The 15,287-nt window shown below is 41.3% G+C and overlaps 1 protein-coding gene across 3 annotated transcripts in view; it reads right to left on the bottom strand.

Moving 5' to 3' along the window:
- LOC112139202 (plasma membrane calcium-transporting ATPase 1) overlaps positions 1–15,287 on the bottom strand; it is a 56,941-nt gene that overhangs the window by 6,094 nt on the left and 35,560 nt on the right. For all 3 annotated transcript variants that reach the window (XM_024261914.1, XM_024261915.2, XM_036212217.1), the window contains 6 exons: positions 14,739–14,980; positions 14,396–14,633; positions 14,124–14,303; positions 13,945–14,032; positions 3,369–3,475; positions 3,098–3,289 (listed from right to left, as the gene is read on the bottom strand). In XM_024261914.1, coding sequence (XP_024117682.1) covers positions 3,098–3,289; positions 3,369–3,475; positions 13,945–14,032; positions 14,124–14,303; positions 14,396–14,633; positions 14,739–14,980 — 1,047 coding nt within the window. The remainder of the gene's footprint in view (positions 1–3,097; positions 3,290–3,368; positions 3,476–13,944; positions 14,033–14,123; positions 14,304–14,395; positions 14,634–14,738; positions 14,981–15,287) is intronic.

The following is a 15,287-nucleotide window of genomic DNA, read 5'->3' as shown; positions in this document are numbered from 1 at the left end:
ACTTGGAATTGAGTCGATTCAGGCTCTTGTGAACCAAATAGTTTCTGGAAATTATAATTGATACCCAGCCCTACCCACTTCAGTGAAAATAATGTTTTTGGCACTTTAACATGTAATTGACGCAGTGTCAAAATGTCCCTTAAAAATTGTTATTAGTATTTCTTTATTCAGGTTGCTGTTAAACAAAAAAATATGCCATTTAAAAAAGTTGTGATGTAGAAATGATCCCTCTACAAGCTCAATTCTGATGCATCCATGAACGTCTTTGTTTTCCTCATCTGAGCTGGAATCATGGATCTAAACTGTAGGACTGAATGGCTCTGATATTGATCACCATTTCTGCTGCATCGCTGATGTTAGGTTGGGGTTCTGAGGGGCTGTAAGCTAGTGGGGCAGCGTGTGAACAGATGAGTGATGGGAAGTGGGGTGTGCTTGTTCTGTACTAATAGTCCCACCAACAATTCAGAGGTTAATTTCTAATGAACACATTTGTGAATCAGCAGAGATATTAGATTATTGAAGAATTGAACTACTGTTTAAATGATTGTTAAGTAGTATTCTACAGTTCTGGTGCTCGGCACGGGTCTGATGTTGATTATTTCCTGATGGTCTGTGACAGCAACAGCGGTTTTAATCTCACACTGATCCACAGCGCCTGTGTTGCATGTTCTAAAAACACAGCCATCTTTGCTTCAACAACCCCACGGTTGAGGAGGAAGGTAAAATTTTCACTTTTCATGTCTAAAACCTTTTGTATTCAGTGTTGGAACTATTGAAACACAAATAAAACCCTTTAAGACGTTCATTTCTGCAGCTATTCAAGTCCTCTAAACATAGAGAGACTCTGTTGGACCAGTCAAGGACAAAACAACTAAAGAATTTGATCTAATCTGACTCCCTGAGCACACAACATTTCTGCCTCTGCGGAAAGTGAACAGCAGCTGTGTGTGGAGGACAACACTCGCTGCTCATCCCACTCCTGACCTTGGCATTCCTGCAACACCCCTGCTCCAATATCTGAATTTACTTCTTAGCTGCACCTCCAACCACCAACCTGTTGTACTTTATGGACTGTGTTCTTGTTTGTATTGTGTTTCTGTGGTAAATGTAGTATTTTTCTTGTACGAAGTGTTGAGATGCAACTTTGTTGTCATCAGTAACCACACCCTCCTTTTGCAACACATCTACATCCACACTAAGCAAGTCTCACCCATTTACAGCTGTATAAACGGCGTGAGTGTGTTTCTTTTGTCTGTTTGATCTTGTTTTGGTTTGTCCTGAAATGTATTTTATATGTCAGTGAAAGCTGTGCGTATCCCAAATCTAGGAATCTTGAATTGTGCAGGTGAATAACTTCACTTCATTTCTGACATTTTGTGAAACTCTCACTTATAAGAATTCAATCAAGCCACAATTTGATTCGATTCACAGTTTTAAAGTCACGATTTCAATTTTTTCCAATTTGGTTTCCCAACACAATGAATTAAAGGTATTTTAAGGCCAAGTATGTTTTTTTTGTCCCTCATATCAAACTGTCTGTTTTCAGAAGCTAATAGAAAGGATTCAATGTAAATAAACAATTATACATAATATTGAAATGATTACAAATCCTTTCATACTCGGTTCATGTTGTGCTCCACGTGACGGACCGCTCCCACCCCATCCAACCCCTACCCAGCTGCTGCTGCGAGCACACTCGCCCGCCCTCGTGCTCAGCGCGAGTGACCGTTCACGCGCAGCTTGCAGAGATAAAAACACAGAGAGAGCTCAAGGGAGTTAATAATAAATCCCAGTTAGGAGTCAGAAAGGAAACAGTCATGAAGCTGTGTCGTCTCCCATGACAGTTGTCAAGGTAGAATGGTCAAAGTTGCAGTAAAGTTGCGATGAAAATGTAACGTTATAAGGGGAGGAACAAATCTCGGCTTTGCTTGAATTTGTGTTAATAGTTGCGATTGCAACATCACGAAATCCTGGAGGGACTGACTTATGAGAAACATTTAAATCTGAAGGAGCTGCAAGAATTTCATAGGAGAGGAAGGCCCACACACACACAGGCGCACCCCTACACTCACAGGCACGCACACACAGGTGCGCCTGCACACACAGGGACGCCCACACACTGAGATATGCACACACGAAGACATGCATGTCTGCTCACTCACAGGTGCGCTCACACTCACAGATATGCACATACTCACAGGCGCACCTGAACACTCACAGGCGCACCTGAACACTCACAGCCTCCCCTGCACACAGTCGGCTATGTGTACAGGTGCGTCTATTAGTGTGTGTGCCTGCACACTCACTGGTGCCCAAATACTCACAGGCACGCCCGAACACACAGGTGCGCCAGAACACACTCCCCATGCACACAGGCGCACCTGCACACACACAGGCGCACACACAGGCGCACCTGCACACGCACAGGGGCACACACAGGCGCACCTGCACACGCACAGGCGCACACACACTCTCAGGCGCACCTGCTCACTCACAGGCGTGCACACAATCACAGGCGCGTCCGCACACACTCGTAGATAGGCAAACACTCACAGGCGTGCCCCCACACTCATGGTGAGCCTGCATGAAGAAATGTGATCTACTCTGCATTTTTCTAAATCTAGGCACAGGCCGAGACAAACTGGTCTTTACATTTTCTGCATCGATTTCTACCGAATCAAGATGAATCGCTGCATCCTCACTAAGAACCTGAGCGCTGAGAGTTGTTTTTCAGTGTGTGTGATTCTGAACTAAGCTGTTATTGTTCTGCTACTGTTTTCTGGGTCAGGGCAAAAGGACTGGGACCATTATCTGAAACCAGATTACTGAATATCTGGTTTAATGTTTAACCCTTTAATACCGGAGCTCCAGTGTTTATGTTCTTTGATTTACTGTAACTTTTCAACTGTTAACATAATCAACCAGGAAAACTAAACATGTCTAATGTTGTGGATCTAGATGTAGGGTAAACATGGCCCAAGAAAAAGTCTATGTCATCTGTGGTTCTGTTCATAGTCTCATGTTCTGGTCGATTTGGTTCCTCTGGCGGTACAAACATGGCGTCCTCCTGACTAAAGACATGGCGGAAGCTGCTGACCTGAGTAATGCAGGCTCCAGTGAATGCCACGGTAACAGCCACTACGTTGACCGTGAGCTGGAACTGCAGGAACTTGGAGATGCTGTCGTACACGTTCCTGCCCCACATGACAGCTTTGACGATGCTGGTAAAGTTGTCGTCTGTCAGGATGATGTCCGACGCCTCCTTTGCCACGTCCGTCCCTGCAATGCCCTGAAAGCCGACGAGGACGCTGTTGAATCAGAGATATCCCAAAAGTAACTTTCATTTTAGTTTTGACAGCAGTGGTTACCATGGCAAAGCCAACATCTGCCTTTTTGAGGGCGGGGCCATCGTTCGTTCCGTCTCCAGTTACCGCGACAACCTGCCTCTGCTCCAGCACGGTGCTGTCGATTATACCTGACAGCAAAAAACAGACATACAGTCAGAGGAGAAAACAGACCCGGGGAGAAAAATCACATTTAATGAGCTTGAGATGATTATATTTTTAAAATTTACACATAAAAAAGAACATTCTTGAACAAGATTAATCAAAACAAAGAATAAATAAAACGATGTAATGGTGACAAATCATTATCATGAAGTTTAGCTTAATAATTATTATCTCCTTATATATATGTAAGTGCTGGCATGATTAGTCAACTAATCAACGACTAATCGACTGCTAAAATAGTCGATGACTAATTTAATAATTTAATTTATATTTTGTGGAGTTGGAGTGTAGTAAAGTTGAAAGTTACAATTGTATTATGTCACTTTTTTGGACTATTTTTGCATGTATTGTGGTTTTTATACTATTTTGGAGTTTAGCTAATATTTCAGCTACATGCTAGCTGTTTTGGCTAATTTAGACTTTTTTCAGTTTTTAGGCTAATTTGGCATTTAACTAATATTTTAGCTGGCTATCAGCTTTAGCGTTTTCAGCTATCAACTTCAGCATTGGCGTGACAGGCTGAAATGATGATGTTGATCAAGATGATAACATTATAATTAAATCTATTATTCACATCTGGAAATTTACATTTATTCAAGTCTTTTTTTACTAAATACTGTTAAGTTTGTCAAAAATCGAATTCATTAAAAAATGTTGTGCTGCGATACTGAAAAAAAAAACTGAACGTTTTTGTGTTTAGATTTACTGTTTGAAATAAGAATAACTTTTTTTAATTGTCTGTAAGAAATCTACAAGCATTTTTTTCACTTCCTCTCATGTTGATTTTAGCTCTTTCTTGGGTGTACAGTAACAAGATTCGTTTAAGTTCAGCTAAAGGTCAGTTATTTTATGATTCATGAAGAGTTCGACTGAGAACACAAGATCCATCTGTTGGTGACTCCTGGTTTACAAAAACTAGAACAACATTGGAGTTAAGGTCTTTTATTTTAAGAGTTTGCAACATAACCATGAAGAATATTTTTAGTTAAACTGTGGATCACAACTCTCTCAGTCCCCCCAACATATGCATGTTATAGTGGAATGTTCTTCAGTCTGCATGCTTGATCAAGAGCCGCTGATAGTGGAACCGGTTATTAAAATAATTGTACATTTTGTGGTAAAAACATCACATTTGGCGTAAAGGTACCTTAAGATCCTATCTTAGAGAAAAGCCTGTCAGCCATTAAAAAAATAAAATGTTAAAATATATATGAGTATTCTGTAGTACCATTTAAGTTACAAGACAGTTTGTGCATTGACATCCCAAATACCTGAGACTGGGGCAAATCTTTTCTTTTTTTATTAATTGAGTGTGTGATCCCCATTTATAAAAAGTGTCCCAATTTAGTATTTTTCTCATGGCTAATGTACTTTTCTGAAGGAGGAGATTTTAAGGTTCATCTGAGTCAAATTTGGTGATAGTACCACAAAATATTTGTCTGAAATATCAACCTAACCAGTTTTGCTGTGAGGAATGGACTATAAATATCCTGTCAGTTTACCTGTAGCGCAGCCATAAACATTAATGCGGTGTAGAATGTTGGCTCCAATCACCTTCTAACTCATAACACTGACATGAAAATCAAACACCAGGATGCATTCTTGTCTGTTTTTGGTCTAAAATCAGACTTTTCTAACATTAGGGTCAATGAGAAGTTGCTCCTTTGTGATACCTGAGGCATGTGCCACAAAGGAGGTTTTTTTTTTTTTTTATATAAAAAGCTTTATTGTCATTGTACAGCACATGTCTCAAAGTCAAGGCCCGGGGCCGGATCCGGATCATATTTTATGGAGAGTAAAATCTTTTGGTTTTTTTTTTCTTTAATATAAAATGACATACAAGTTAAGACATTTAAAGGTTGATTTCTTTTAACATTTGCTCTATTTTGTAACTTGTATAATTTGACAGAATATTCTATTATGGAGAGCAAACTATTAAAAGTAATTCAAGGTTTAAATTAATTTATTCTGGAATAATATTCCTATCTGTTTTTATTAATATTTATTTTTTTAAAGTTACGTTTTTTAACGTTTAAAAGTTTAAACAATTTTGTTTTTTTATGTGTTCGATAAATGTTTGTCCTGTTTTCGGCCCGTGACCTACTGTGTGTTTTGGATATTGGTCCCCCATGTGATTGAGTGTGGCACCCCTGTTGTACAGGTACATCAGTTAGTAGTAATTCCCTTTTTTCAAGAGCCGTTAAAAAAACTGGCTATTTGGCTCCATTATATATTTCTTCACTTTTTGGTTGACAGCCCGGAGTTAATTTATTTAATCCACTCCTTATAGGAATGATCGGCAGAAATCTGGACTGAAACCAACATATTTCTCACCTATAATTGAGTTTGAATTATTGTGAAATATTAATTTTAACTTAATTTGAGAAGAATTTTAAGTCTGATATGGGTTCATTGTGAATATTCCAATACTCACTATTTTCCCCTTTAATGTGTTTAAATAAACCACTTTGACTCATGTTATTCATACAACACCTAAACACAATAAAAAACAAAGCAGACTGCAAGGAAGTTTGATGCAAAAGTTTTTAGTATAAACATTTTAACACAAGAACATTTTTAATAAAACAGAATAACTCAAGACGGAGACTCCTCCCCCTCCTTCTGTTAACTCATCGAGTTTCTCACGTCAAGCGTGCGGGGACATTTGCATAGGAAATCAGGAGGAGGAGCTTGTTTCTGCATCTAAATGAACTCAGGTCAGACAAAAATAAAAAGAATTAAAAAAATGGCTTCCAACCAAACGTGACTTGGTTACCATCAACTATGTTAATGAGCCATTAAGAGAATTGGTTCATCAACTCTAGAAGCAGCAGTCTCTAGTCTGAGTTCTTGATTGTAATGATCTGTATGTGCAACATATTCTCACTCCCAAGTCTTCTTATATTAACGTTTGGTTGAGGACCCCTCCACGTCACTTTTTGATGTTTTGGGTGTCCCCAAGTCGTCGTTTTTCGACGTACTGGCTGTTTCCATTAAATCACGGGTCTCTGACCTCCGGGCCGCGAACCAGAATCAGTCTAGTACCAAGACGCAATTTGGGGACCCCCAAAAAGACAAAAGTGACGAGGAGGGGTTCTTAACCAAACCTCAATATGTGACGACTTGTGGATGTGTTGGTATGTGAGCTAATGTAGGTTTGCTGGAGGGCAGGTCTTCATGTGTCAAAGGATCGCTCTTTGGAGATAGTTTGTTATGATAGAGGTCAGTGCTGTGGATCAGTAATAGAGCTGCCACAAATGATTGATTTAATAGTCAAATAATCACTGATTATTTTTTCCAATTAGTTGATTAATCAGGTCATGCACAAAGTGGATGTAAAGCAGATATTTGAACTATCATTAAAATAACTAAAAACTAGATATATAGCATTACCTGTGATAATGCTAGTGTGAATGCTGTAAGCTGAATTTGGCTGTTGAAGATTCTAGTGCTGATAGCTGAAGATGCTGAAATTTATAGCTAAAAACGCCGAAGCTGGTAGCTGGAATCACTAAAGCTGATTGCCAGCTAAAATATTAGATAAATGTCAAATTAGCCTAAAAAACAGAAAAAAAGCTTAATTTAGCCAAAACAGCTAGCATACGGATAAAATATTAGCTAAACTCCAAAATAGCCTAAAAAAACAAAAGGAAAAAAATGCCTAAATTAGCCAAAATAGCTAGCATGTAGCTGAAACATTAGCAAACCCCAAAATAGCCTAAAATATCTTAATAAATGGCAAAATAGTCCAAAAAGATAACAGAATGCCATTTTATCTTTTAATTTTACTGCACTCTGACTCCATATAATATAAAGTTACTACTAATTGCCTATTAAATTAGTCGTTGACTATTTTAATTGTCGATTAGTTGATTAATCTCAGCAGTCCTAGTCAGTAGTCATTGCGAGTGGTTGTTTTGGGGGATCGGGAGCATAGCTGCCAGCCTCAGACAGGGCGTGATGCTAGCTTGGGTCAGAGACAGGTTGAAAATGTCTGTAAAGATCTGAGATAGCTGGGGAGCGCAGGCCTTCAGAACTTTCCCTGGTACACCATCCAGACCCGTCGCCATCCTGGGGTCCACTGATCGGAGACCCCGTTCAACGTCCTCTAGAATAAACGGAGCGGCCCTCACGGCTGTGGTGGGCTGCGAGGATGCGGCAGGGAGCTGTGTTTGAGGCTCTAAGCCACTACAGCCTCTGTGGTTGGTGAATGTCGGGACCGCCTGCCATTCCCGATGGGGGTCATTGCTGCAGGGGTGGTCTTCCTCTGCCCTGGTGTAGGCTGCCTTGGCCTCTTTGATGGCTCTCCTTAGGTCAGCACGAGCACCGCTGTAGAGGGCTCTGTTTCCAGACCTGAAGGCCGAGTGTCGGGCGTGCAGGAGCATGCGCACCTGCCTCGTCATCCAAGGTTTCTGGTTTGGGTATATCCGAATGGTTTTATCCACGGTGACGTTTCCAATGCAGAACCTGATATAGTCGAGCACAGTCTCCGAGAAAACGACCAGGTCCTCATGGTGGAAGACCTCCCACCGGGTGGTCTCAAAGCAACTCTGAAGTTGGTGGAGGGAACCTTTGGGCCAGCTGGTGATGGTCTTCACCGTGGGTTTCACTGGGCGACAGAGGGGAGAGTACGCTGGGACCAGAAACAGGGAACGGTGGTCCACATGGGGCAGGGGGGTCCCTCTGTATGCATGGTTGATGTTGGAGTAAACACGGTCCCCGCTGGTGGGGCAGCTGACATGTTGATGGAAGTTTGGCAGCACTGACTGCAGGTCAGCTTTGTTGAAACTTCCGGCTATGATGTGAACGCCTTCAGGATGAGCTCGCTGGTGACTGTTGATGGAGTGCAGGAGCAGACTCGTGGCTGTGCTGACGTCAGCTTCCGGTGGGATGCAGACAGCCGTGATGAGGACTACAGTCAGCTCTCTGGGGAGGTAGAAGGGTCTGCATCGGACAGTCATGAAGTGCAGGTCTGTGGAGCTGTGGGTCTCCAGCACGGCGCTGTTGTTACACCAGCCTTGGTGAATGTAGAGACACAGCCCCCCTCCTCCGCTCCTTCCGTCCCAGCGGTGCAGCGTGCGACCCGCCAGCTGCGCTGGAGCCTCGGGTTCATGGAGCAATAAAACGCAGCAGTCCCTCACGAAGCGGTTTCCCTCCAGCTCTAGCTCCAGGGTGTTCGTTTCGTGTGTCGAGGCTCTTCCGGTGCACAGGTAGAGGCTCGGTACCGGGGGTTTGAGCGGCTCCTTCTTCAGCCTCCGCACCAGGCCGGCCCGGCAGCCCCGCCGTCGCTTGCGCTCTCTCCGCCGCCTGCAACTCCGTCCGGACCCGACAACAATCCACGGAGAGCCCGCTGGACGCGCGATCTCGTCGGGGATGTTAAAAGCGCGGTGAAAGTCGCTGGAGACGCGCAGAGTGCATCGTAATCCAATGTTTATCAAGTCCGAACGACTGTAGTGTTCGACAGCGACGGTAAAAATAACATTTATGAAAAAGAAAAGGCAGAAATAGGGAGAATTTTTAGCCGCTGCGCCGCCGCCGGCCGCCATCTTTGATGATTTTCCAGAAAAAGTTGTATTTGTCTTTTATGAAGAGTATGATCAATGTGCAGAACATTAGACACGTTCGTCTGAGCCCGCTTTAAGGAGGTAGGGGTGTGAACACACATCTAGCTCACTCCTGATTGGAGAATGGTTGCCATAGGAATGATGGCTCTGTTCTGTTTGGACCAATCACTACTTACTGACCATGAACTGTAAATGAGAACTGGAATAAGTAACTCCTGCCCTCTGGCGTTCCAAACAGGAAGTACCTGCTGGTTCCAAGAAGCTAAAATCCCATAGATTTCTATTGAGAAATATTCTATGTGCTGCGTTTTTTTTTAAGAAAGTGTCTATCCGTACGTTATTTTCGAATCACGTTCTGCCATTGCTATTTTCTTGGTCACACTTTTTTTAAGAGCCCATCAGGAAGGTATGAGCAACCTAACCACCCATCCTTTTGCTCAGCCTGTCCGATGAAGGAGCGCCAGACATTTCGGATTTCAATTATTCACCAGTTTTGCAAGAAAATATGAACGTGCAAACTTTTGTCAATTCGTTCTAAGACAGCAGGACTGTCCAAAGTTTTGGTTGAAGAACATGACGGATGAAGGAGCGAGTTTCTTACAAAACTTTCTTGCTTTAAAATCTTTAAGACTTTGCAGAGCTTTATTGCTCCTCGTGAATGCATATGACTATTAAAGCATATGATAATTATGTTAAATTGACTGCGCATTACTGTTTTTTTAGAAATCCAATGACAAAATGTATTTTAGCACTGATATAAAGTTGGTTAATTTTGACTGTGAATGAATCCCAATCATCAATTTAGTACATTATAAATCTTTCATAGACATACTTAGTACTTTAAACAAAATTTCTTCTGGAAATATAGAGCGTTTTTACTGTAAAGTTTTTAAGAAATCCACTTATGAATTATCACAAAAGGTGAAAGAAATGACACCAGTTTACTGACTTTGGTTGAGAATATATCTTGATTGTAAATTTAGTACGTCAACATTCCTTCACAGACCTACCCAATACTTCAAAGAGAACAACTGAAAATATGAAGTGATTTTACTGTATAGTTTTTGAGAAATACACATATAAATTACCATAAAATGTCAGTTAACAGGTGGGATTAATTCCTAAGTTTAAATTTAGTACATCGCCATTCTTTTACAGACCTACCTAGTACTTCAAAGAGTACTACCACTGACAACATGAAGTATCTTTACTATACATTTTTTGAGAAAAGTACATCTGAAATACTATATGAATGTCTCATTTTTACGTCAGTTAAAAGACTTTGGGTGGGACTCATTCTTGATTCTTAATTTAGTACACACTTAAAATGTGTGGCCAACATGAATTTACATCAGTTATTACAATTGGACACATGTAAATGTGTGCACGCAATTCAGTAACGTGCACGTTGGTCACTCTTAAAACATGTGACTAAGAAAAAAAAAAAAACCTTGGATGCAAGTAAAATATGTGTGGGCAATACAGCAGTGTGCATGTTGGCGCACTTTTTAAATACATGATTTTTACATAAGTTTTGCTGCTGCTCACACGTATTTACATGCAAATACCATCAAATACAGAATGGTGATGGCTAATGGGTTCATTTTGTGGAGAAATTTGATCAAAAAGTGTAAACAACAATAGATGAACCTTTTAGGATTTATTGAATTGATGAGAACATTGTTCTGATTAGTACTGGCTGTGAACCGTTCTGTTCTCTTTGAAGCATCATCATTCTCCATATAAAAATCCTTTTCACATGTACCTTTCTGCCTTTTCAAACCAGTTCTCCCAATTTGTCGCTCGGTTCTTCCACCAGGAAATAGTCTGCTCCCTTTCTGCACCAGGAAATAGCCCTCTCCCTTTCCCCAGCCGTCTTCCCAATATCATTGTCTGCTTACAAAATTCTCGGATATGTTCAGGATCCATCCCAACATGTAATGGTACGTGGTCCCATGTCAAACGATTTTGTGTACAAAAACCAATATATGTCTTTTTGGTGAATTGAGTTTGTTGAATTAAATGAACTTTATCCTGAACTTAACAGCATTTCTGCATTCCGGCCGGGCACAAACCGTGATGATCGATTTCTCCATGATCAATTTTTAATCATTTGGCATTTCTGTGAGTTAAAAGGACACTAACCATATGTCATTATCAAACCTTAGTACCTGGTTGGTCAGAGTTCAATTGGTTTAACTTTCAATAGCTGTGTGTTTTGTACACATAGACTGTAAAAATAATGGACAGAGCGAGCAATGAGGTCCCCCATTGGAAATGCATTACTTCCTCTCCTCGCGAAAGTAGGCCGCCGCTTTCACCGTCAATTCCTGAAACGGATACCGCCATTTGCAACCCATCTTCAGCGATTGGTCTGAATCATAGCTGAGTCATGGAATCTACAGGAAGTACTGTCGCCAATCAGGAGTGAGTTTATTGCAACCGTCTGCCTCTTTCCACGCCTCGACCACGAGACCGCGGATGTAAACAGCTTCTACTTTAATAACGGCGGCTCGGGAGAATTGTACAAGTCATTGTTGAAGCCTTTGAGGGAGAACCATTCCAACATTTGATTCTGTCAGCGGTCCTTTGGGATTTACTTACATTTATTCCTTTTTGTCGAGATAAAAGGAGCATTTGGGTGACGTTGCTAATCCCCTCGCGCGCGTCTCTTCACATGTGATCAGATGCGCGTGAGATGCGCGTGAGAAGCGCGTTCAGCGGTATTTAAAATAAATAACAATCCTTTTTTCTGTTTGAAAATACGATCAGGTCCTTTCAAGTTTGTCTCGCGCTCCTCAGACGGCTGCGTCTAATTCAGGCTGAAGCTGGAAAAGTGCGGCGAAGATGAAACTTTGGTTGGTGGTTTTATGGAGGAGTTGTACCATTCCGTATGATACGCAACTGATCATTTATAAGCCACAACCAAAACAGTGAAAAAAAGAAAAACGAACGTTAAACAAACAAAAAAGTCCAAATCACATAACCTCAGAGTGAAATCTATTTCTACAGAGTAAATCCTCATCTAAAAATGTCGACAGCATGCTCCTCTTGTTGTTTCAAACTGCTGAATCGGTACATTCCATTGAGGAAAACAACAGTAGGACAATGATTGGTACATTGTTGAATTGTAAAGTAGGTGTTAAAAGGTCTTCACGGACTCATTGATGAAGTCTGCTCCCATTGGCTACCCGTCATCTGTCAATCAAACCCCCCAGACGTTCGACGTTAGACCCACAAACGCTTATTGAGCCATCTGATTGGTCAATTTATAACTCTAATAACTTGTGATAATGGAAAAAAATCTTTAAAAAAAAATAGGATTAGAAAAAAGAAGTTAAGCAGAAAGCAGCAGAGGAAGAATGATTATTCTGACATATAAAATGACTGAGAAATAACTGTCTGTTTCTCAATGTAAGTCAATGGGACTTTGGCCTTTTTGCAACCCAGTGGTACTTCCTATATGGAACACGGAAGGAGGGGGGCTTGCTCTGTCCAGTTATCTTATATACAGTCTATGTTTTTTCACATAGAGTCTAAATATTGTCCTAGAAACGTGCGTAGTCACATGTGAACGTTTTGAACACAGTAGCCCAAAATATGCGTTTAGACTTCATTGTAATTGGCTGCTTGAATGTGCATTGCAGAGAGTGGTGTGAACATAGCATCACAGTTTGAAAATATTGTCAAACATAACGTCTTCAATAAACTATGTTCCAGAAGAAATAGTTCTTTCTGAAGCCTTTACTGTGTACCTAGAAAACTCCAAATAGAATTGAAGGAAAAGTGTGTTTTCATTTAAATTAGAACAGATGTGTTTTAAACTAATCAAAAATGTTGAGATATTTAGAGCATTTGTAGTTCACTACTGTGATGGCAGCGTTCTCTGCCACACCCACAACAAAATGGTGGTAACCTCAATACACCACACAATTCATTTTATTTCATATATTTGATACATTTCACATTTTAAATTCATTTGTAAATAAACACCAACATTTCTTTGAGTTAAAATATATATTTATTTCATGTTTATTTGTAGAAACATATATTTTGATTTCATCATCTTGGGTTGTTTGATTAATTTCACCTGTTTTGAGTTACCAGTGCCGTGTATGCTGGTTGCTGCGGGTGTGGCTGGGGTTCTGCTCCTGGAGCTGTGCTGTTGGGCCAAAGGAGGAAATGCCGCCATCACAGCCTTTAAATGCTGCAGCAGGGCAATTGGCAGGCGCCACCTCCAGAAGTCTCCAGGGGGGAAACATGGACTAATTTAAAGTTTATTTACTTTGATTCTGTAAAGAGTTGCTGTTAATTTGTTTATCCTTTTTGTGTACTTTTCTTTTGCTTGCTTTTTCTTCTGAAAGACCAGTATTTTTGTGTTTAGTATTTTTTGTTGTCTTTGTTAAATGTTTAGTTCCCCCCATGTTAGTCAAGTGGTTTGATCGCCCACTATATATGTTCCCCTGTTGTGTCTTAGGTTAGGTCAGTTCATTTCTGTTACTTGGTCTGTTCAGTTGGTTAAAGTTAAGTTCAAGTTTATTGCCTGAGTTAATTCTGTTTTGTTGACCTCTTTTAAGGGCCCACTTTGTAAATTATCTACCATTTTTTGAGAAAATTAAACTTTTCATTTTTGGATGAATCTTCTGTTGTCCTCATTGGCCACTCGATCCCTCACAACTACAAATCACATGGAGAGGGAAACAAGTACAAAAGCTCTCATCATTTCACTACTTTTTAGCACAATCAGCATTTTAGTTAACTGGAAAAACCCAGGATTGTGCATGCCTGATAGTTGTTCTCATTCAGGAATACAATCAGCTATTCAGCAAAACTCATTATTTCAGTAGAAAGGTCTGAAAGTCACACCTCACCTTTGACTAACGTGTGTTTGTCTGTCGGAGAAGATCGAGCCAGAACTCTCAGCTTGGGCCAAATCTTGTCTAAACGTTCCTGCTCAATCTGAAATCAGAAAGTAGTAGAACATCTGATTGCAGTGTGTAGAATAATTAATTAATCTCTCTGGATCCCCTTCTTTTCCCCTTTGTCTGACCTCGCCTTGCTCGTTGCGAATCCTGCGATTGAACTCTTTGCCCTCCATGGACAGAAAGTCATCTCCAGGTTGCAAGATGCCACACTTGGTGGCAATGGCCCGGGCAGTGTTGATGTTGTCTCCTGTCACCATGCGGACAGTGATTCCTGCGCGCTGACATTTCCTGATGGCTTCTGGCACCTGAACACAAATGACAACAATCCATACAGGGCTGTGTTAGCCACTCCACAGATGTAACAGCCTGATAAAATTGAAAGCCAAGGATGATGCACCTCAGGTCTCACGGGGTCCTCAATCCCGACCACTGCGACGCACGTGAGTCCAGTGAGGATTTCGGCCTCATTGTCCCAGTCAGGCTCTCCTTCAGATACAGGGAAGTCTCTGTAGGCTATGCAGATGGTTCTGAGCCCCTCTGAAGCCATCGGCTCAATCACCTTTTTCACCAGGTCTTCTCGATCGTGAGGTTTGAAGACTTTAGGCTTGCCACTAGCCATCAAGATTTTGCAGCACCTGGAGGAGTTTGAGACAATCTCAATAAGAGATTAAAGATGATCTTATCAAGTCCACACAAGTTCATCGTCTTCAAAGAGTCACAAGCAAAAGCAGTAAACCTACTTCTTGAGCAGAATCTCAGAAGCCCCTTTGCTGAACATCTGGTAACTGCCATCGTGGTGCCTGAGAACTGTGCTCATGGACTTCCTTACAGAGTTGAAGGTGTAGACTTTGAAGAGCTTCTCTTCAGGAAACTCGTTGCGAATGTTCTGGTAGTCTCGTCGAAGGTCGAGGCAGAGTCCCAGCAGAGCACATTCGGTCTTGTTTCCAACCTGGCGGGGCAGCCCACCTTCCCTCTCTGGAGGCTGCAGACATGAGGTCAAATCAAGAGACTCAAGATCTTTTTGAAAACAACGTTTCAGAGCAGACGTAAAACCTTGGAGCAAATGAAAGAATGTTTTTTTTTTTTTTTTTGCTACTTTCACTCTTGGTTTATGAGCCACTCTCAAGAAGGCGCCATTACCAGGTCTAGCATGTAGTATTCACACTAGACTACCAGAAACTAGCCTCTGTCCACCACCTACAGCAGGGGTCTCAAACTCAAATCAGCCGGGGGCCGCTGGAGGCGGAATCTAGTTGAGGCTGGGCCGCATCAGGATTTTCACAAGAAAA

The sequence above is a fragment of the Oryzias melastigma genome, linkage group LG6 (assembly GCF_002922805.2).
Source record: "Oryzias melastigma strain HK-1 linkage group LG6, ASM292280v2, whole genome shotgun sequence".
NCBI classification, from domain to species: domain Eukaryota; kingdom Metazoa; phylum Chordata; class Actinopteri; order Beloniformes; family Adrianichthyidae; genus Oryzias; species Oryzias melastigma.
The sequence above is the reverse complement of the archived record's forward strand: the minus strand, read 5'-3'. Positions and strand labels throughout refer to the sequence as shown.